The sequence below is a fragment of the Rhineura floridana genome, chromosome 8 (assembly GCF_030035675.1).
Source record: "Rhineura floridana isolate rRhiFlo1 chromosome 8, rRhiFlo1.hap2, whole genome shotgun sequence".
NCBI lineage: Eukaryota > Metazoa > Chordata > Lepidosauria > Squamata > Rhineuridae > Rhineura > Rhineura floridana.
In genome coordinates, this window is record NC_084487.1 from 14,636,636 (window position 1) to 14,660,946 (window position 24,311).

The 24,311-nt window shown below is 41.8% G+C and overlaps 1 protein-coding gene across 7 annotated transcripts in view; it reads right to left on the reverse strand.

The window, feature by feature from the left end:
* USP6NL (USP6 N-terminal like) overlaps positions 1–24,311 on the reverse strand; it is a 189,677-nt gene that overhangs the window by 93,045 nt on the left and 72,321 nt on the right. For all 7 annotated transcript variants that reach the window (XM_061638338.1, XM_061638340.1, XM_061638339.1 and 4 more), the window contains 2 exons: positions 16,630–16,703; positions 15,662–15,744 (listed from right to left, as the gene is read on the reverse strand). In XM_061638338.1, the coding sequence (XP_061494322.1) occupies positions 15,662–15,744; positions 16,630–16,703 (157 nt within the window). The remainder of the gene's footprint in view (positions 1–15,661; positions 15,745–16,629; positions 16,704–24,311) is intronic.

The following is a 24,311-nucleotide window of genomic DNA, read 5'->3' on the forward strand; positions in this document are numbered from 1 at the left end:
ACAGACTCTGAACTCCCAGCCAGGCTCTCCTCCCCACTGTGCTATACCAGCTGTCTTTAGTATCCTTACACTTCCTATAAGTAAAAAAAAAACTCTAGCATGTTATGCAAAATAGCAAAGAGTGCAGCATTAATTGTGCTAATAGGCTAACATCTACCATCTCTTCAATCCCACTGTATTCTTTAAGCAAAATGTATTAGAAGCAGCAGCCTTGCCTAAGTATTTTTTCCACTGCTTCATCAGGACTACTTTGAAAATGCTTAACACCTCAGAATATCATCAATACTGGAAATGTACTATATTGTAAAAACTTTTATACCGTATTCTTTTATAGTATATTATATTAAAAACGTCTGAACCTTCATCATACCCTCTCTCATCAATGTGAATGAGAAAGGCAACTGTCAATCAAAGAGAAGCTAATATATGTAGACACTGAATATGAAATTAGGACTCAAACTGGCAGAAAACCAGAAGTTGGCAGATGTATAACTCAAAGCCCAGTGAGGGCTCTCCGTTTAATACAAAAAAAGGAAAGCCCTACTGGTGTTTAACTCATTTGTGTGCACATTTCAAGGTGGATGTAGTTCCACCTGAGAAATTGAAGCAACTAGATAACCATCTATTAGCCACGATGGCTATACTCTACCTCCATGGTCAGAGGCAGTGTGCTTCCGAATACCAGCTGCTGGAAATGACAGGAGGGGAGAGAGCTCATGTGCTGCTTGCGGATTGCCCATAGGCATCTGGTTGGCCACTGAGAGAACAGGATGCTGGACTGGATGTGCTATTGGCCTGATCCACCAAGCTCTTCTCATGTTCCTATGTTCATCTAATTAGGTTTACCTATTGACCACAAAGGGTGACAGAAAGGACCAGGGAAAGGACATCAGCTGGCTTGTTGTTTTGATGAATTATCTAGAAATGGCTGGAATCCAAGGGTAGCAATGGGATTAAGACTAGACCCTGAGGTCTACACCACTAAGACTTATGCATACAAGAAGAGCAGGAATGGAAAAAATATATAGTTAAGTTTATCAAAACATCCCCTTACAAAGTCTTAAAAAAAACAAAAGTCAATTACTTCACTTGGAGATATTTAATGTACTTGAGAGCTGAATGAATTTTATTTCTTTGGCTCATTCTTTTCATATTCTCACCTGCTGCTATAATGTATTACATTCAAAGAATAAAGTGGGTTGAAAGAAGAGCCTCTTAGCATGATGCAGAATACTGATTTCTATGGCCGGGCATATGCCCCAGGCACAGCCGTAATCCTCAGCATTAGCAAATCCTTCTCAAAACATGTTCTGTACTTTAGGAAACTCTCACAATCCAGCAGATAAAATTACACTTTGGATCATCAGCTTGAGAAAAGAGCCAAAGCTCTGCCAAAATTTCTGGAGCTGTGCCAGTTGATAGAAACCAAGAATCTAAAGCTTTGGGGGTGGGCAATAAGAGTTCAAGGAAGATTATTACACCTACCAATAAAATTTCACTAGCAATTTCATGTACATTTGTTCTACACATGGGGCGAGGGGGAGAACCTACCCACCCTCCCTCTCTGATAAGAGAAAGGTTGCAAAATTATCAAGGCATTTGGTGGTATTCTTCAAATTGTGAGTTTCATACTTCTAGGCAACCATTCCTGATTGTTAAAACTACCCTCTCCAGATGAATTTCTTTTCACTGGTTTCAGTGCAATTGATCAAGGTCCTTGATGACCCTATCTTCTAAGGAGAATTGCTCAAATCTTTCAGAGCCTACCAGCTGGAGATGAGGGAGAAAGGGGAGGGATCCTCTTCACCTTCTCATGAGAAAAACAAAAACACATCACCAAGGTCATACATCGTTGCTATCAAAAAGCATTCTCTCCTTGAAAATAAAAGCAACTAGGCATGCACAAGTGCTTCAATATGCCCAGTTTGATGTTCCCTGCTCTTGTCTTCCAACCTAAGGTTCTGTGCACTGCATCAGGATACCACTCCAAATATTCCCTTGAGCTTTGGGAGCATCTTGTTAAGCAACATGGGCTAACGGCTGGAGGAGAGAAAGACTATTTGGAAGGGCATGAGAGCAGATGCCTCCAAGTTTAGACAGAACCACTCTGCTCAGCCTTTTGGATATAGTTTCAACGTAAGTCAACAAAAGTAAATTAGTCCAATTCAACCTTTTTTCTAGCCAGACAGACTGTAATTTTCATAAAGTGCCTTTGCCTTGGCAGCCCAGATAAGGATAACAGGTCTGCTGAATCAGACCAAAAGCACATCTAGTCCGGCATTCTGGTTTCCACAGCGGACAACCAGATGCCTCCAGGAAGTAACAAGCCGGGCATGAAGGCAGCAGCCCTCTCCCACTAGCATTATATTCAACTGATATCCAATGGCACACTGCCTCCAGATTCCATTTGGCCATCGTGGTTAATATCCATTGATAAACTTCTCCATGTATCTGTCCACTTCAAAATCCATCTAACCTAGAGGCCATCGCCACATCTTAGACCTATCCAGTCATTGCACACTCACATGATTGTTGAGGGAGAAACGCGGCTTGTCCACCAGCTATCTCACTCCCCACACTGAGAGGACCACATCTGTGCAAGAGAGCTTGTTCTATTCTTGCAGGCTCCCCACCCCATGATGTAAAACTCTGTTCACAGAGGTTTCTACACCACTGGAGAAGCCCTACATACATAAAACAGGCTCCCCTCTACAGATGTGCCTCCTAATGCATGGATGGTATGGGGTGGAGCCAACAAGGATTCATCTGCAGGGTGATCACTTCTGGCAGAAAAGATTCTTTGTACCTAACTCGGGTGCGGGGAACCTTTGACTCTCCAGATGCTGCTGAACTATAATTCCCATCATCCCTGGCCACTGGCCATCCTTGTTGGGGCTGACGGGAGTTGTAATTCAGCAACATCTGGATGACCAAAAGTTACCCACCCCAATATAACTTCTATACAAAAAAGTCTGTTCAGCACGGATAGGCCGAATGGTGGCTTCCAAGGTTTAATGAATCTGGCACTCAACCAATAGCTAGAAACCCACGGAGCGGATCCTTTATCGTCAGGAAACCAGGTTTGTTTATTTTATTTTTCTGTTCTGCCTCTTCCCTCTTCTCAAATCTATTTCAGTTTCTTCATTTATAATGTTTTACGGCTATAGTTTGTTTTTTTCATTATGGGAAGCAATAAGCAGCTTTGCTGGAGGACAGAAGGGTGTTTCTGATGTTCTGGGGAAATTGCTGCACACTTTTAAAGGACTAAAAGCAGACAGCTACAAGAAATAAGCAACACGCACATGTGTGCCAGTTAAACTAATGACTGCAGGGGACCTGGCTTGAAATACTTCAAAAAGGAATCGCAGGTGCAGAGTGCGACACTCTCATTCCTTAATCGCTATCTGATGAGCAAGTAAAACTAGTGAGGTGGCCACTTATCACAATGTCAAAGCATGTCACAGGCATTTTAATCTAACTTAATTTAGTTTTAATATGTGTTGTAATTGCTTTTAGTTTTCTTATTCTTTTACATTGTTGTTGTATTTTACTATGGAATTTTTGTATATTTTTGCACTTTGTTGTACACCGCCCAGAGAGCTATGCTAGTCGGGCGGTATAAAAATCTAATAAATAAATAAATAAATAAATAATGAGATTCTCATGTTTGGATAGAGATACTCAAGAGAAACATCCTTCAGGGAACTCTGCTGAAAGAGAGTAAAATAGTCTTGCTGTCTGTTGATAGAATGCAGACAGATGCCAAGCTCCTAAGACCGTTACAAAGATTGCCAATTCTTGTGCTGTTACTGTAAATGCTGTGATTGGGACTTTAGGCTGTCGGTACTTTGGAGTGGAAATAAGTCAAGGTTTCTCTCTTACAATAGTTATCAGTTTCAGATATCTCTGTCTCCTGATCACATGTGCCCTGCTGGTACTGTAATAAGTGAATGTATCAAGGTCCAAGGGCATTTTTATATTGTTGAGCATCATAGGTCGAAGTCAGGAGGAGCAAGGTATATCTGTCCCACAACCCCAGTCATGACACAGATACCATAGCTGCACCTGCTTGGAGCACCAGCTGTGCATGTCAGCTGCATACTGACATGGATCCAGTGTGCAACCGAGCTTTAGATTTGCACTAATGGAGATGCAGTCAAGCTGTCTAGTTAAGTCCTTTGCAAGCTACAGGTAGCTAACTTGGAGATGGAAGAAATAAAGCTTTGCCAGATACACATTACAGTAGGGCCTCGCTTTACGGCGTTCCACATTACGGCATTCCGCTAATGCGGTGGCTTTCAAGCAGGGGAAATTCCCAGTTTTAAAGCCGATTTTGCCGTTTTGGCGTCATTTTTTCGCGATGTGGCCCATTATAGTCTATGGGGCCCCGCTTTACGGCGATTTCCGTTTTACGGTGGGGGCCTGGTCCCTAACCCACCATATTAGCAGGGCCCTACTGTATTGATTCATTCTTCTGGGCAGCAGCACAGGTTGGGCCAAGAACATTGCTCTACCACAGTCTACCATAGCACTTTAGACATGGCCTGGATCCCCTGGGAAGAGCAATAGCTATGGAGAGCTAGTGAACTACCAAATATTAAAATAAAAATATAAAAGCATCTGAAGGACAACATGGCAGGGATAGAATTTATACATCACATATCCACCGCATTCTGCTAAGTCACAGGCCTTCTCTACTTTTCTAGAACACAACATATGCTCATATATGCACCTTGATTCTTGGACCACACACAGACTTTGAAGAAAAAACATCAGCCAAATCTCATAGATGGGATAATGCAACCCATATAGTTTCTTTTCAAATTAGGGAACCACTTCCCACTAGCTGATCTTAAAAGTTAAAATAGTTTGAGCATGAACTAATTTGAGTAGCGGAAAACACTGACGTAAAGACCATCAAACAGAACATTACACAAAGCAGAAGTCTTGCCTACACCTAATTTTAGTGGGGGGGGGGCATTACTTATGGGAGCTTAACTTTTGAACTGTGGCATACTATTAACCTAATGGATTTCTACACTCTTATAGCAAATCTGATTCAATTAAGAGGTCCAGCTCTGCAACATATTCCACAGGTTCATTTTGAAACTAGAACACAAGTCAGTCAGGATAACTTCTTCGCTTTGCCTATTCCCAAACAGCACATCCAAATTCAGCACTATTGTAAAACTGAATTTTAATAATTGATAATATTCCAGAGACCTGTTAGTTACAATAACCAGTGACAAACAAACCTATTAGACATTAAAACCTTGCAATTAAAAATGTTTACACAGAGTGGAGAACTACAACCATCTTCTGAACAGGAGTTCCACAGTGGTTTTAAAGTTTGTCCCACTGAGAAGGACTAGAACAAATCTCTCCCCCCACCCCTACCCCATCGGCATTCCCCAAATTGTGTGCAGGACATACAAATGTGCTATGAGTAACACACTATACAGTTAGTGGTTCCTGTGTGCCCAAAGTATACATGTGTGCGTACACACACACACACACACTGCCCACTATGTTTTACTATTTAGTTGGCTCTATTTGGAGTAAGAAGTTTCCCCATGTCTCCGTACTGGGTGTGACTGATCCCATCAACCACTCCTTATGCAGAGATACAGCAGAATTATATACCTTTAGGAGAGACTGCCTATTGCATCTCTGCATGACTCACTTCTCTAGCCTAGATTCCTTCAAATCAAGAGTTTTGAATTTTAAGTCTGTTTTCAGCGGCTCTACTCTAAGTGTAACTAACATTAGCTATCACCCAGATACACAGATAAAACTGAAGTCAAATAGTATTTATAGTTGTATTTGTCTGTTGTACAAAAAAAATTGAGTGTAACTTGATCAAATCCACTGAAGCCTACTTTTGACTAGAGCTGCATGACACTGGGAGTTCTAAACAGTGATGAACGTGGTGAAAATTGAAGGATGGACATCTTTAATGCAAATTAGTTAATCCAGGACACTTTTCCCTCTGGCTCCATCCTTCATCTGATCTGGTGCCGCTTACCACAAGCATATGGCCACTGCACAATTACCTCTGAGCAAATGCAGCCCTCAGAAGTAAAAATGGGCCCAGCCCTGACATCATGTAATAAAATAAGACACCGTAGAATTCTGTGAGTATTTGGCAATATCTGACAATGGTGAAATGATAAGCAGTCAACTGGCAATATTTGATAGGCAGGTCAACCCTAGCCATGAACTCAATAGGGTGGTCTTTGCTCATTCACTCTCTACACCCCACCCCATCCCACCATCTGCAATATTGGGATAACAATAATGAACTACTTTCTGGGGTTGCTGTAGGATAACAACATAACATGAAGGATTTTAAAACATTTGAAAGTGCTAAGTAAATATTAAAGTATCACTGGATGTAGATCCTCATGAACAACACTGGCTTCCCAGCAAGTGTACGTCACAACAACACACAAGTGTCCAACCACCACACAACTGAAGATGCAAAACATTTTCCACCATGAAAAGCACTTGTGCAGGAACTTCATAAGCCTGTATGTAAAAAGTAAAGGTGTCCCCGCACGTAGTGTGAGTCGTTTCCGACTCTTAGGGTGACATCTTGCGATGTTTACTAGGCAGACCGTATATATGGGGTGGGATTGCCAGTTCCTTCCCCGGCCGGGTACTCATTTTACCGACCACAGATGGATGAAAGGCTGGGTGGACCTCGACCCCTTTTACCGGAGATTCGAATTCCTCCTTCCGTTGGAATCGAACTCCGGCCATGAGCAGAGCTTCGGCTGCGTTACCGCCGCTTACCACTCTGCGCCACAGAGAATCATACACAGAGCCTGTATGTAGTACCCCCTTAATGAAGCCTTAACTTCCCAGCAATGACCAAGGCCCTATCCTTTAATATTCGCTCCCTTGAACCTTCAAGCAGTATATTGCTTTGTTGCTGTTATGTGCCTTCAAGTCGATTACGACTTATGGAGACCCTATGAACCATTGACCTACAACAGCATCTGTCATGAACAGGGCTTGTAAATTCAGGTCTGTGGCTTCCTTTATGGAATCAATCTACCTCTTGTTTGGCCTTCCTCTTTTTCTACTCCCTTCTGTTTTTCCCAGCATTATGGTCTTTTCTAGTGAATCATGTCTTCTCATGATGTGTCCAAAGTATGATAACTTCAGTTTCATCATTTTAGCTTCTAGTGACAGTTCTGGTTTAATCTGTTCTAACGCCCAACTATTGGTCTTTTTCGCAGTCCATGGTATGCGGAAAGCTCTCCTCCAGCACCACATTTCAAATGAGTTGATTTTTCTCTTATCCACCTTTTTCACTGTCCAACTTTCACATCCATCCACAGAGATCGGGAATACCATGGTCTGAATGATCCTGACCACAGCTTGGAAGATTACTTTTAAAAAGTAATAAATTACAGTTACAGTTACATGGCCAAAAAAGTAGTAATTACCATTACAATTACAATTGCTCTGAAAGTAACTGATTACTTTACTTTTCCTCCAGAGTAATCACTACAATTACATTTCAGTTACTTTTTTAAAGAAACGCCTACAAGGTGCTGGCCTTGGCTGCTGCACATCTAAGTAGCCTAAAACAACATTAAAAATAAACACACACATACAGAGGTAGTAGAATAATTATTTTTATTCATAAGATAGCAATGGTGGTCTCTCCACTGGTAAGGGTGGTGGGGAGGGAGGCTCAGGCCACTACTCAGATGTTTGCACGTCAAACCAAGTGCAACAACCCCCCCAGCCAGCAAGCATAATCTCTCTCACTTAACCACCTCCCAGACTCTGCTCTGCCACCAACTAAGGGACACTCACTCAAGCAAACTTTTTCCCCCAAGATGCAAAGACGTCAAAATACTGCACATGCAGCACAGTAGCCAGAAAGGGTGGTGGAGGCCACTTTGTGTACCAAGTGCAAACACAGTATATTCATTCATTCATTCTCCCCTCCCTCTCCCCCTCTCCCTCTCTCCCTCCACCTCTCCCTCCCCCTCTCCCCCTCCCCCTCCCCCTTCCCCTCTCCCCCCTCTCTCTCTCTCTCTCTCACACACACACACACACACGTACGTTGTCATCTTTCACCTCCACAGTTCTTTATCTCCATTCTGCTGCTGCCTCCTTCTCCTCCTTTATTCATGTTCTTGACCTCCGGATCCTTTTTCCCTCCACTCCATTCTTCACCACCACTATCCATTTTTTAAAATAAATGTTTTCTCCACTCCACCCTGTCTCACTCTCCTCCTCCTCCCCATCCACAGAGCATGAGGAAAGAGCGACACTGCACAGAAGCCCAGTTTGAGGCACATAATTTTCATCCACAAATCAGAGGAGCAGAAGACTTCCCCTGCTCCCCCCAAAGTAATGCCCAAAAGTAATTCTGGAAATGTTACAATTACTCCACAAAAGTAGTAAAATTACTCCTAGTTCTGTTACAATCGAAATGTTAAGGAATTACCCACTCGTTACTCAAAAAAGTAATGAATTACAAGTAATTCGTTACTTGTAACTAGTTACTTCCAAGCTCTGATCCTGACTTTGGTGTTCAGTGATACATCTTTGCATTTGAGGACCTTTTCTAGTTCTCTCACAGCTGCCCTCCCCAGTCCTAGCCTTCTTCTGATTTCTTGACTATTGTCTCCATTTTGGTTAGTGACTGTGCCGAGGCATTGATAATCCTTGACAAGTTCAATGTCCTCATTGTCAACTTTAAAGTTACATAAATCTTCTGTTGGCATTACTTTAGTCTTTTTGACATTGAGTTATAGTCCTGCTTTTGTGCTTTCCTCTTTAACTTTCATCAGCATTCATTTCAAATCATTACTGGTTTCTGCTAAGAGTATGGTATCGTCTGCATATCTTAAATTATTGGTGTTTCTCCCTCCAGTTGTCACACCTCCTTCCTCTTGGTCCAATCCCGCTTTCCGTATGATATGTTCTGTGTACAAATTAAACAAATAGGGTGATAAAATACACCCCTGTCTCACACCCTTGCCAATGGGAAACCAATTGGTTTCTCCATATTCTGTCCTTACAGTAGCCTCTTGTCCAGAATGTAGGCTGTGCATCAGGACAATCACATGCTGTGGCACCCCCATTTCTTTTAAAGCATTCCATAGTTTTTCATGATCTACACCAGCGATTCCCAACGTGGGCGGTAGCGCCCCCATGAGGGGCATTACAGCATTTCAGGGGGGCGTTGGCATGACTACAAACTTTAGGGGGGCGTTTGGGTTCTTTAGGGGGGTGGTGACATTTGGTGGTCTGATGCGACAGTTGAAGCATTTAAGTTTAATTTTATATAATATACAAATCATTAATTTTTAAACTGTTTTGTCCCCAGTTAGAATGTATTTAATAGTCTCAGTTCATGGAAATAACACTATAAATAGTGTGTGCTCTTTAATAAAGAAATTCTGAACAGCGGCCAGTGTCATATCAAGGAATGGGGATATTAGCCACGCCCCGGCACTAGGTAATGTTCCGATGCTGTCTTGTTGGAACCAATCACGAGAGAGTGTTTGATAAGCTGGGTGCATTGGTGGAGGGCACATTCTTTCAACGGATGAGTGCCGTGTGCAAACAGGTGGTGCAGACAGTCAGTTATTAGCTGGTTTTCTTCAGGAATGGGACACACTCGCTACCCGTTGTTTCTGTGATGTTTAAATGAACTTGTTTAACGAAACAATGCCGGTAAACTGAATGAGTTTGTTAACTATATTAAGTATAATAGGAAGCATTGGCATATACTTAATCTGAGGGGGGCATTGGGAACAAAAAGATTTTGCAAAGGGGCGTCGAAAAAGGTTGGGTAACACTGATCTACATAGTCAAAGGCTTTGCTGTAATCTATAAAGCATAGGGTGATTTTCTTCTGAAATTCCTTGCTCCGTTCCATTATCCAACGTATGTTTGCGATATGATCTCTGCTGCCTCTTCCCTTTATAAATCCAGCTTGGACATCTGGCATTTCTCACTCCATATATGGTAAGAGCCTTTGTTGTAGAATCTTGAGCATTACTTTACTTGCATGGGATATTAAGGCAATAGTTCGATAATTACTGCATTCTCTGGGATCCCCTTTCTTTGGAATTGGGATATATATGGAACGCTTCCAGTCTGTGGGCCATTGTTTAGTTTTCCATATTTCTTGACAAATTTTCGTCAAAATTTGGACAATTTCAGTCTCAGTGGCTTGTAGCAACTCTATTGGTATGCCATCTATTCCTGGTGATTTGTTTCTTCCAAGTATTTTAAGAGTAGTTTCACCTCACATTCTAAAATTTCTGGTTCTTCATCATATGGTTCCTCCATGAATGAATGTCACCCATTCATCTGTTTATAAAAGAGTTCTTCAGTGTATTGCTTCCATCTTCCTTTTATTTCATCTCGGTCAGTCAGTGTGTTCCCCTGTTGATTATTCAACATCCCTACTTGTGGTTTAAATTTCCCTTTCACTTCTCTAACCTTTTGGAATAGGGCTCTTGTTCTTCCCATTTTGTTGTCCTTTTCTATTTCTATACAATAACTATTGTAATAGTTCTCTTTGTCCCTACGTACTAGTTGTTGTATAGTTGCATTTAGGGTTCTGACCGTATTTTTATCTCCTTTTGCTTTTGCTTTCCTTCTCTCTTTAACTATTTTAAGAGTTTCTTCAGTCATCCATTGAGGTCTTTCTCTCTTTGTAACTAGAGGTATTGTCTTTTTGCATTCTTCCCTGATAATGTCCCTGATTTCAGTCCATTGTTCTTCTGCTCCTCTGTCAACTAAGTTTAAACCCTCAAATCTGTTCCTTATTTGATCTTTATATTCTTCTGGGATGTTATTTAAATTGTATTTTGGCATTATGATTGCTTTGTTGTTCTTCTCTAAGCTTTACTCTGATTTTCGATATGATCAGTTCATGATCTGTACCGCAGAACATTTGGAACAGGGCTCTTGTTCTACACTTTTTGTTATCCTCTTCTATTTCTATACAGTAACTATTGTAATAGTTCTCTTTGTCCCTACGTACTAACTGCTGTATTGTTGCATTCAGGGTTCTGACTGTGTTTCTATCTCCTTTTACTCTGATTTTCGATACGACCAGTTGATGATCTGTACCGCAGTCTGCTCCTGGTCTTGTTTTCACAGAAAGTATAGAACTTCTTCATCTTCTGTTACCAATTATATAATCAATTTGATTCCTATATTGACCATCTGGTGATGTCCACGTGTACAGTCGTCTTTTTGGTTGCTCAAAAATGTGTTGGCAAGAAACAAATCATTGGCTTCACAGAATTCAATAAGTCTTTCTCCTGCTTCATTTCTGTCTCCTAAGCCCCATTTCCCCACAATTCCTAGTTCTTTGTTCCCTACTTTCGCATTCCAGTCCCCCATGATTATCATCATATCTTGTTTTGGTGTGTGATCAATTTCCTCCTGTACTTCTGCGTAAAACCTCTCTAATTCTTCTTCTTCTGCATTTGATGTTGGAGCATTGACTTGGATGATGGTTATGTTGACAGGTTTCCCATTTAATCTCATTGATATCACTCGCTCAGACCTTGTGTTGTAGCTCCTAATTGCTTTTGCTACATCACTTTTCACTATTAAAGCAACCCCATTTCTTCTTGATTTCTCATTTCCTGCATAAAATATTTTGAAGTTGCCTGATTGGAAATGTCCCATTCCTGTCCATTTTAATTCACTCACGCCAAGTATTGTAATGTTGATACGCTCCATTTCTTTCTTGACAATTTCTAACTTTCCCTGGTTCATGCTTCTCACATTCCATGTTCCTATTGTGTGCGTTGTACAACTCCGGACTCTCCTTTTGCATCTGTGCGCATCAGCCTCTGGGCTTCCTTTCGGCTTTGATCCAGCTGCATCTTTAGTCACAGCGCTACTCGTACTTGTCCTTTGTTCTTCCCCAGTAGCTCGGTGAGTGCCTTCTGACCTGGGGGTCTCATCTTCCAGCACTATCTTGTGTTGCATTTTGGATACTCTGTTCATAGGGTTTTCATGGTAAGAGATATTCAGAGGTGGTTTACCATTGCCTTCCTCTGAGTTTGGATGCATCTTTGCTTTGCCTCCTCTCAAATACATTTCCTCAAGAGGAGCTACAACAGTGTGGCAACTGACTTGTGAGGAGCCTGCTGTTGTCTGAGTATATTTGCTTGAGAAGATATGCAGCAGGACAAACACACAGGTGGGATTGCCAAGGCTGGTGAAGAAAATAAGGAAACACTGTGAACAGAACTCAGTACAGGGTAACAGCAGTGGAGTGGAGCTGGTGTGGCCACACCCTGAAGACAGAAACAAACCTGCAGCTAGTTATATGTTGAGAAACCAAATCGCTAAGCAGCAGTTCCAAATTAGTTTCCAAGGAGATAAAGATTAATAAATAAGCAAGTAGACTCTGCAATTACTGAGTTTTTACCCTTCCTACATTTTAGCCCTGTGCTTCAACTCTGAACACTTACCAGTAAATATTAATGAATTAGATGTATATGCTAGTTGTGTGGGTGTTTTTGGATATTCTACTGAAGTGGTGTGGGAAGAAACAAGAGCGATTTGAGCCTTTCATGGCACTTTAAGGTCTCATGTGTGCATCTTCTGTGATGGTTCTCAGGCATATCCCTTGTCTGGGATCATGCAAAGGCATCTAAAAATGCTGCTCTGGTAAGAGCTCACAGGTCACCTATCTGTTTTCACAGACTCCTGCTTGCTTCCTTTAACAGTAAAATATCTATGAAAGTTAACTCTTGTACTACACCAGTCAACTGGAGAAGCATTAACTGGCCTATATCGAGTACATCTGTACTGGCTACAGTACTATCTTTTGATGAAAGACGTACAAGTAAACACTCATCCACTTCTGGAACTTTGCCCATGCAACCTGTTTTTGAACACCTGGATAGCTCATATATGCTAAGCAGCACAACAGATATAACTCTCTTTCTGGAAATTCTATATAAATTCTCTATTTATTATTTGTCCTTGGGAAAACTGTTACCAAAAGGCCTCAATGCCAACTACTAAATACACTACAAAATACAACATTGCATTATTCAGCCAAATGTGGCAGTTATACAGTCAAGTACAGGAGTGAGGTGCCATAGCTAAGCAACAGAGCACATTGCTTTCCACACATAGGATCCCAGATCCTGGATTCTTTGAGGAACTGGATCGCAGGTGAAAGAGAGACCCATGCTTGAGACCTTGACAAACCGCTTTCAGTTACAATAGATATCACTCGGCTAGATGAAACTTTCATCACACACACACAAATACAGCAACTCATCTTTATGAAAATCGGTAAGAACTTGACTGACCTAGAGAACCCCCTCTAGAATTGTCTTACCCATTAAGAAATATAACAATATAAAGGATTCAAACTGAAAGCCCTGGAAAAGAGCTTCCAGGGGATGTTTAGATTACTACTGATGTTTGTTATAAAACTGGTTTGATCGATGACTTGCCTCCTTATTTACTAGACATTGTCTGCATATAGATTCCAGCTTTAAAAGGGTAGTTTTAGATAACATTAATTTTTCATACAGTGAAGGGAAAAGCCTGAACTCTTGTTGGGAGCTAAAAAAATAGAGCTAACCCAAAGCACTGTGAATCTTGCCCAGGCTACCACCGAGGTCAGATTAAGGGTCACCAGAGGCCTGAGGTGATCAGCAATTCTACTATTTTTAGTCAACAGCCCGAGCTCCAGTTGCACTTTGTTGTTTCCAAGTTGTGGTTCTGGATGGGGAAAAGAATATCTATCAGCTGCATCAGTCTAGTTCAGCGGGGACTGGATGAGCATCGTGAAGAACAACGGCATGTTGTTATGCATTAACATCAACTGCATGCATGGATCTACCTTGCTGAATGGAGATGAACAAGTGTTATGCTGATCTGCTTTTACTTTTCAGCTTAATTTCTGCCTTTAAATTAAAACAATACCCGTTTATCTGTATTTTTATTTATTTTTTCAGAGAGACTATATCTTTCTGACTGAAGTACTCAAAGCAGGTTGCAGTATTTAAGCATCATAATACTCAAAACATCTTCAAACTGAAAAACAAAAATAAAAAGGGAATCTTGTGGCATCTCAAATATGGCCAAACTAAGTGTGGCATAAGCTTTCATAAACTGTAGCTTACTTTGTAAGATGATAAAGATTTAGGCTGCAATCCAATACATGTCTACTCAGCAGGAAAGCTCTGCTGGGTTCGTGGGACTTACTCCTAAGTGTGTATTGGACGGCAGCCTCAGTCTCTTAAAAGCAATAGGACTGCCACAGAATGAGCAACAGTATTTAGCGTAATTGATAACCAGGATAGCCCTTGTAATCAATCAGTGCTTGAAATGAGTTTGCAAACTCTAAGGAAATCTGGTTTGTGTCAATGAACACGGGTGAGGAGAACATACCATGGTTAAAGCAAATTAGGGAAAGGCTGTAGCTCAGTGGCAGAGCATCTGCCTTGCATGCAGAAGACCTACGGTTCAATCCCAGGTAGGGCTGGGAGAGACTCCTGCCTGAAAACCCTGGAGAGAGACTGCCAGTGAATGTAGACAATCTTTTTGTACACCGCCCAGAGAGCCTTCGGGCTTAGGGCAGTATATAAATTAAATTAAATAAATAAATAAAAATAAAATACTGAGCTAGACAGACCAATGGTATGACTTGGTATAAGGCACCTTTCTCTGTTTCTATGCAAATCAGAGAAGGGAAGGAGGGAGGATGTAAGTTTGTAGCATCTCCAGATTTCTTAGTGTTAGGCAACAGGGAACATTGCATCTCTATCTGTGGCGATGGAAAGTAAAGGCATAGTATTTTTCACTATTCCTTTGTTGTGCCCAGCGGCTGAGGCACATGAATTTAGCTACATGAAACTGTGATGTGTTTGTGGCTTATTACTGTGATTAATCATAAATATTTTATTTATTATTTGGTTTATATCCTGCCTTTCCTCCCCACAGGAGCCCAGGGCGGCAAACAGAAATGCTAAAAACACTTTAAAACATCATAAAAACAGGCCTTAAAATACATTAAAATAAAACAATGTTAAAAACATTTTTTAAAATAGCTTTAAAAACATCTTTTAAAAAAGGGTTAAAAACATTATTTTTTAAAAAAGCACATATTAACAAGCAATTCTAACACAGACACAGACTGGGATAGGTCTCAACTTAAAAGGCTTGTTGAAAGAGGAAAGTATGTTAGGAAATAAGACTATTATTCCACTGGAGAATAAGGAACGGCAATTGAACTCTAGAAGCAACCTTTGTAGAAACATCTTCTGTAGTTTATTTCTTAAGAACTATTCTTTTAGTTTTTTCAGAACATATCCAGCCTAACGTGGGTTTTGTTGCACAAAGCTTCTCACTGTTCCTATTATCCACAGGAAAGGTGACTGCCAATACTTTTCTATTACCAAGTATGGATCAATTTCAAATCACAGAGTAAGAAAAGTGGGGGAATATAAATAACTGAAGAGCACTGTGCAAGACCACTGAAATTTTGTTTCACCAAATGGAATCCTATTCGCAAAGCAATTCTACTCACAGCGGTCAATACTTTGACCAAACAGGCATATAAAACTGAAAGAAATTGAAAATGCAAGCAACAGATTTTTAATGTAATTCCCTCGCCATTAACTATGCAACTTACTGCAAGAAACCAAATCTGTCTGTAACTTTGTAAAGAAGGTAGTCTGCATCTTCCCAAGGCTCAATCTGTGCACCCTCTCGTCCCTAGAGGAAAGAGAACAAAATAAAGAATCCATTCATTACTTATGGCACAACATGACAAAGTATATTGGAAGGCAATAGACTGATCTGACAATTGCAATTGGGAGCACTTTTTTATTATCCGTACTGTACTACATACACAGGTACCACCCAGAGAAGCACAAAGGGGAGATCCATGTGGGCAGTGGGGCTTTTGTATTTATAAGAGGAGCCCATAAAAAACCTTATGTGCATGTGTTAACAGCTCTCCCTGGATAGCAGCCACGTGGATGTTGCTCCCAAACGAACCTAAGCTGTGTTTGCATTACAACTGTTCTAATATTTAAGCATCATTAACTACCACTACAATTGCTCCTGCCATTTCTCCAGCAGTAATTATGCCTCTCATATCCAGCTAAAAAATGGAACATGAAAAAGAGCAACAATATTAGGTTTATTAATGGTGAATCATTCAACTAACGAATGACTGAAGTCTTATTAGCTAAATGAAACAACCAGGTTCAGAAGAACTGTATCTCCAACTAACAGCCAATGCCAACAGCCAATATGAGGTTCCCCAGAGGCATTGGCCAGTGCACAGCTGGAGACAGAATACTGTACTTAGCAGAACTTTAACCTGACTCAGCAAAGTAATTCTCCTGTTCTTTTGGAAAGCAAGTTATGCCCCTCCCATCTCCATTTCTCTTGGAATACTGAAAGACGTAGGAAGCAATTTGGGTATTAATTCCTAACTGGAATTGGAAGTGAATCTCCCCTCTTGCCTCTCCTTGCAAAACACAGTGTGGCATTATTGTGGTTGTCCAAGAATGACACAAGAGAACACAGGGTGGCACAGGCATCTTCATTTGCCAGTCCTCTGCTTACCTGGGGCAAACTACAGAAACTTACTCTGTCATACTTGGCAACTATGTCAGCTCGTTCTTGGGCAAGTTTGATAGCAGCATCCTGTTCAGCATCAGAACCTGGAAAAGGATAAAACAAAACACACAAGAATAGGTTACAGTGATTTATTTATTTTTAACAGAAGCAAGTACTACTGGAAAGAAGAAAAAAAGTAAGGGTTTCCTTTTTAAAATGTAACACAACAATGCTAAAAATAAAAAATGAGGCTCTGAATACCGTGTGTATTTGTTTATATATTTGCATTTGAAAATGGAAATGGAGTGCCTTCATGTCGATCCCGACATGGCGACCCTACGAATAGGGTTTTCATGGTAAGCGGTATTCAGAGGTGGTCTACCATTGCCTCCCTCTGATGCTAGTCCCCCCAGCTGGCTAGGGCCTGCTCAGCTTGCCACAGCTGCACAAGCCAGCCCCTTCCTTGTCCGCAACTGCCAGCTGGGGGGCAACTGGGCTCCATGGGACAATGCAGCTTGCCCACGGCTGCACAGGTGAGCCACTCACTGTGGGGGTGATCTTTAGCTGGTCCTTGACACCCAGGAGACACGAGCGGGGATTTGAACTCACAGACTCTGGACTCCCAGCCAGGCTCTCCTCCCCACTGTGCTATACCAGCTGTCATATTTGCATTTATATTCTACCTTTTCTCCAAAGAGCTCAAGGTGGCGTAGATGGTTCTCCCCCTCCTCGTTTAACCCTGTGAGGTAGGTTAGGCTGAGACGATTTTACAGTCACCACATTTAAAATATTTTTGCCTAGCCCTATTGACAAAGCCCTCACAAAATGTCATTTCAAATTGTATAAACATCTGTCAGTTTTAGCCTTTCTGTATGCAGGGTGGGGTATAACTTCTACAGATTTGGTGCTGCAGTCTCTCTCTCACACACAAAATCAACCAGAAACATTTGATAATGGCTCCAATGAAATATGAAGATATGAATACCTAATTAGGATAGTTGTTTATATATTAGAAACTTGCAATTATACAGGAATAATTTATCGGTCTCAAAGGACCCCACTATTAAGGAGTACACAGTTTATTAAAGGTACCTTCAATTCAACAAATTGAACATTTCAGAATCACAGAGAGAAATGGAAAACTATTTGCCGTCACTGTAACACAATGAAAATATTAATGTTTGATATATGCTGATGGAGGAACAGTCAATATTCTATTTGTAACCCGAGACTGAAACATGCAAACACAGAGGGTGGGAAACAGAAGGGCAGGCAGGGCAGGAGAGAAATACACCTCCTTTTCTTCCCCAGGCCCTCTATTTCTATGTTCCAGCTTGTAAACCCTTGTTGTTACATGCCATCAAGTCAGTTACAACTTACGGCGACCCTATGATTCAGCGACCTCCAAGAGCATCTGTCATAAACCACCCTGCTCAGATCTTGTAAGTTCAGGTCTGTGGCTTCCTTTATGGAATCAATCCATCTCTTGTCTGGCATTCCTCTTTTTTTCTGTTTTCCCCAGCATTATTGTCTTTTCTAGTGAATCATGTCTTCTCATTATGTGTCCAAAGTATGATAGCCTCAGTCTCATCATTTTAGCTTCTAGTGACAGTTCTGGGTTAACTTGTTCTAACACCCAATTATTTGTCTTTTTCGCAGTCCATGGTATGCACAAAGCTCTCCTCCAACACATTTCAAATGAGTTGATTTTTCTCTTATCCGCTTTTTTCACTGTCCAACTTTCACATCCATACATGGAGATTGGGAATACCATGGTCTCAATGACCTGACTTTAGTGTTCAGTGATACATCTTTGCATTTGAGGACCTTTTCTAGTTCTCTCATAGCTGCCCTCCCCAGTCCTAGCCTCCTTCTGATTTCTTGACTATTGTCTCCATTTTGGTTAATGACTGTGCTGAGGTATTGATAATCCTTGACAAGTTCAATGTCCTCGCTGTCAACTTTAAAGTTACATAAATCTTCTGTTGTCATTACTTTAGTCTCCTTGACATTCAGCTATAGTCCTGCTTTTGTGCTTTCCTCTTTAATTTTCATCAACAGTGAGGCCTGTAAACCCTGAACAAGCAAATTATGCCATTATAGCTACCTACATAAATACAACACAGAACAAACTGACCACCTTATGGTAAGAAAGCCCATGGAACGCAAAGTGCCACAAGTAAAAGCAATGGCTCTCCAACTGTGTTCCTTGGAAGAATATCAAGGCCTCCTCAGTGAGAAGACTGGTAATGATGGGCACACTGTGCCAAGAGACATTTCCATTACACACCATTGCTTGCCAACGCACAGCTGCAGGACAGACACCTGGGTGCACTTGAAAACCCTCCGGGTTTGTAGCAGGATCCAACAAGCCTGGTCAGTGCTCTGCGCAGGCAGAGAATATGCCTCAGAATCATCTGCGCAGCACAACGATTCTGCAAGCATTTCTTGGCAGCCAAACTTGTGTGGAAATGACTCTGCATACACAGGAGGGTTCAAAAGTACCTGTTGGAATTCTGCCTTCTCTCATTTTTGCACACCCTGAGAGAGAGGGTGTGGTGTGGTGTGTGTGGTGTGTGTGTGTGTGTGCGTAATTTATATTATTATTATATTTGTATCCCACCTTTCCTCCAAGGAGCTGCAGGTGGCATACATGGTTCTCTTCTTCCACATTTTATACTCACTACAACCATGTGAGGTAGGTTAGGCTGAGATGGTGTGACTGGCCTAAGGTCACCCAGTGAACTTTATGGCTGAGCAGGGATTTGAACCCTGGTCTCCCAGGTCCAAGTCCAACACTCTAACCACTACACATGTGTTTCATTCTTAACTTTTCTCCTGGTTATTTGGTAGGGTGAGCCTATTGTGATATCATAACTGCCATCCATGTTTGTTGGGATGTTAGCCTCTCCTGAAAATTGCAACACAATCCAGACCAGGTTCATAAAGTGTGAAGACTGGAAAGAATGTGAACAGCTGAAGATATTCCTATTGCTTTGCTTTCTCCCTCGAGATACCTAACGAACACAGAACATGCTGTTAGAGAAAACATTGCTCACGTCAAGAAAAGTAGCAAGCAATAGAAATAATGGCTTAACTCATCAGGAAAGTCGAAATGTCAGGTGAGGCGAAATGAAGTAGAGAGGGATTATATGAGGCATTGGCTCAGTGTAGTATTATGAATACTAAGAGGTTAGAGAAGGAAAAAGAGAAACCAGATGTTTCCAACTCCCCAGATGAAAGCTAAACACTAGTGATCAGTAAGTGGAGGCGCTTGGGCGGAGTCTGGCCCCCTGAAGAATATCACTTGCCCCCCACTGGCCAACCTAGATGTAGAAGAATGGTGTCTATAGCAATGGGATTTCGCAGAAGGCCGCAGTCAGAAGAGGGGGCAGATAAGGAGACAAGCCTTTCGCTTGTTAAACAAGCAAACTGATTACCATCTTCATATTTATACCCTACTGTTCCTTCCAGGAACCCAGAGCGCCACATGCAAATTGTCCAATTCTGTCCTCATACCAGCCGTGTGAAGGAGATTAAGCTGAACATTAGTGATGTGCTGAAGGCCAACCAAACAGCTTCATGGCAAAGAAGACCTGAACCAAGGTCTCCCCCAGTCCCAAATCCATCACATCAGCAGCTACACCACAATAACCAGCACATCCCAGAATGTGCCAAAAGTGAAATCAGGGTTTCCCAAAGTGGTCAATATAGTGAGCATGTGCAGTGATCAGGCAGTTCTCTACTATTCATTGCATGTTAATCATAAAGATTAATCTGTGTATGATTAAGATTAAAAGATTGACAATCAGAAGATTTTCCTGTTTGAGTGCTATCAAATTGATAAGCTTTAAATCTTGCAACGGTTCTGTTCTTCTCGAGATGAAAGATACTTTATTCATTTCAGACCTCATGCTATAAAACCCTAGTACTCAGAAAGCAATCATTACTATGTTTCGCTAAAATGAAATGTGTTCAGAGAACAAACTTTATACCAAAATTCCTTGTTCTTATTTACACCTTGTTACGCTGCTGACCAAAGTGTTGATGCCAGAGTAATAACTATCCATTTTACCTAAAACTCTATTTACTTAATGGCACCATAGGGCTAACCTAACCGGAATGATTTGAGCCAAACAAGTTGATCATGCAGATGGAGACAACTGGAGGAAGCTCCCGCTGAAAGCTGCTTCAGAAAACGAAATGGTCAGGGAAAGAGGAGGAAACAAAACATTCCCAGGGCCAGTCAGCAGTTTCACTCCCTGTCTTTCAGGAAGTGGAAAGTTCACATCACTTTTTTCTAGGGTCAGTTTTCTTTAGTGAAGTCATTCCATTTATATACAAAACGAAGAAAAGGAATAAATGGTTCGGAATAAACCTCCCCCCTGGGATAAAAACCAAAGAAATGATGAAATTTTAAAAGGGGTAGGCCTAGAAGTAGGCATTGTGAGAGCAGGGGCACAGGATATAAATTCAGAAGAGCAAAATTACCACAGGCCAAACCACAAGTGCCAAAGACACTTGAAGAGAGACACTGCTTACAAGTGCCTGTACGCTAATGCTAGGAGCCTGCAAACCAAGATGGGAGAACTGGAGTGCTTGGTCTTAGAGGAGAGCATTGATATAGTGAGCATAACCGAGACCTGGTGGAATGGAGAAAACCAGTGGGATACGGTTATCCCTGGATATAAACTATATCGGAAGGACAGGGAAGGACGTATTGGTGGCGGAGTCGCTCTATACGTGAAAGAAGGCATTGAATCCAGCAAGCTCGAAACCCCAAAAGAGGCAGACTCCTCCACAGAATCGTTGTGGGTGGTGATACCATGCCCCAGGAGGGACTTAATACTGGGAACGATCTATCGTCCCCCTGATCAAAATGCTCAGGGAGACCTTGAGATGAGATATGAAATTGAGGAAGCATCCAAACTAGGAAATGTGGTAGTAATAGGTGACTTCAACTACCCGGACATAGACTGGCTGCATGTGTTCCAGTCATGACAAAGAAGCAAAGTTTCTAGATATTCTAAATGACTATTCCCTAGATCAGTTGGTCATGGAACCGACCAGAGGGACGGCAACCCTGGACTTAATCCTCAGTGGGGACCGGGACCTGGTGCGAGGTGTAAGTGTTGTTGAACCGATTGGGAGCAGTGACCACAGTGCTATTAAATTAAACGTACATGTAACTGGCCAATTGCCAAGAAAATCCAACACGGTCACATTTGACTTCAAAAGAGGAAACTTCACAAAAATGAGGGGATTGGTAAAAAGAAAGCTGAAAAACAAAGTCCAGAGGGTCACATCACTCGAAAATGCTTGGAAGTTGTTTAAAAACACTATATTAGAAGCTCAACTGGAGTGCATACCGCAGACCAGAAAAGGTACCGCCAAGGCCAAGAAGATGCCAGCATGGTTAACGAGCAAAGTCAAGGAAGCTCTTAGAGGCAAAAAGTCTTCCTTCAGAAAATGGAAGTCTTGTCCGAATGAAGAAAATAAAAAAGAACACAAACTCTGGCAAAAGAAATGCAAGAAGACAATAAGGGATGCTGAAAAAGAATTTGAGGAGCACATTGCTAAGAACATAAAAACCAACAACAAAAAATTCTATAAATACATTCAAAGCAGGAGACCATCTAGGGAGACAATTGGACCCTTGGATGATAAGGGAGTCAAAGGTTAAAGAACGATAAGGAGATTGCAGAGAAGCTAAATGAATTCTTGGCATCTGTCTTCACAGTGGAAGATATAGGGCAGATCCCTGAACCTGAACTAACATTTGCAGGAAGGGATTCTGAGGAACTGAGACAAATAGTGGTAACGAGAGAGGAAGTTCTAAGCTTAATGGACAATATAAAAACTGAGAAATCACCGGGCCCGGATGGCATCCACCCGAGAGTTCTCAAAGAACTCAAATGTGAAATTGCTGATCTGCTAACTAAAATATGTAACTTGTCCCTTGGGTCCTCCTCCGTGCCTGAGGACTGGAAAGTGGCAAATGTAACGCCAATCTTCAAAAAGGGATCCAGAGGGGATCCCGGAAATTACAGGCCAGTTAGCTTAACTTCTGCCCCTGGAAAACTGGTAGAAAGTATTATTAAAGCTAGATTAACTAAGCACATAGAAGAACAAGCCTTGCTGAAGCAGAGCCAGCATGGCTTCTGCAAGGGAAAGTCCTGTCTCAGTAACCTATTAGAATTCTTTGAGAGTGTCAACAAGCATATAGATCGAGGTGATCCACTGGACATAGTGTACTTAGACTTTCAAAAAGCGTTTGACAAGGTACCTCACCAAAGGCTTCTGAGGAAGCTTAGCAGTCATGGAATAAGAGGAGAGGTCCTCTTGTGGATAAGGAATTGGTTAAGAAGCAGAAAGCAGAGAGTAGGAATCAACGGACAGTTCTCCCAATGGAGGGCTGTAGAAAGTGGAGTCCCTCAAGGATCGGTATTGGGACCTGTACTTTTCAACTTGTTCATTAATGACCTAGAATTAGGAGTGAGCAGTGAAGTGGCCAAGTTTGCTGATGACACTAAATTGTTCAGGGTTGTTAAAACAAAAAGGGATTGCGAAGAGCTCCAAAAAGACCTCTCCAAACTGAGTGAATGGGCAGAAAAATGGCAAATGCAATTCAATATAAACAAGTGTAAAATTATGCATATTGGAGCAAAAAATCTGAATTTCACATATACGCTCATGGGGTCTGAACTGGCGGTGACCGACCAGGAGAGAGACCTCGGGGTTGTAGTGGACAGCACGATGAAAATGTCGACCCAGTGTGCGGCAGCTGTGAAAAAGGCAAATTCCATGCTAGCGATAATTAGGAAAGGTATTGAAAATAAAACAGCCGATATCATAATGCCGTTGTATAAATCTATGGTACGGCCGCATTTGGAATACTGTGTACAGTTCTGGTCGCCTCATCTCAAAAAGGATATTATAGAGTTGGAAAAGGTTGAGAAGAGGGCAACCAGAATGATCAAGGGGATGGAGCGACTCCCTTACGAGGAAAGGTTGCAGCATTTGGGGCTTTTTAGTTTAGAGAAAAGGCGGGTCAGAGGAGACATGATAGAAGTGTATAAAATTATGCATGGCCTTGAGAAAGTGGATAGAGAAAAGTTCTTCTCCCTCTCTCATAATACTAGAACTCGTGGACATTCAAAGAAGCTGAATGTTGGAAGATTCAGGACAGACAAAAGGAAGTACTTCTTTACTCAGCGCATAGTTAAACTATGGAATTTGCTCCCACAAGATGCAGTAATGGCCACCAGCTTGGATGGCTTTAGAAGAAGATTAGACAAATTCATGGAGGACAGGGCTATCAATGGCTACCAGCCATGATGGCTGTGCTCTGCCACCCTAGTCAGAGGCAGCATGCGTCTGAAAACCAGTTGCCGGAAGCCTCAGGAGGGGAGAGTGTTCTTGCACTCGGGTCCTGCTTGCGGGCTTCCCCCAGGCACCTGGTTGGCCACTGTGAGAACAGGATGCTGGACTAGATGGGCCACTGGCCTGATCCAGCAGGCTCTTCTTATGTTCTTATGTTCTTAAGAGGGGGAGGGGGAGAGGGGGAGAGGGGGAGGTGTTGCATGCAAGCAACGCTTTTACCAAAGAAGGATCAGTGCTGAGTTTGGCACCCTGCGGCTCAGAATGAGATTTTAGCCTAGTGGGCTACCTGGGACTGAGGGCTCATACTCACTATAATCCTGGCAGGACTG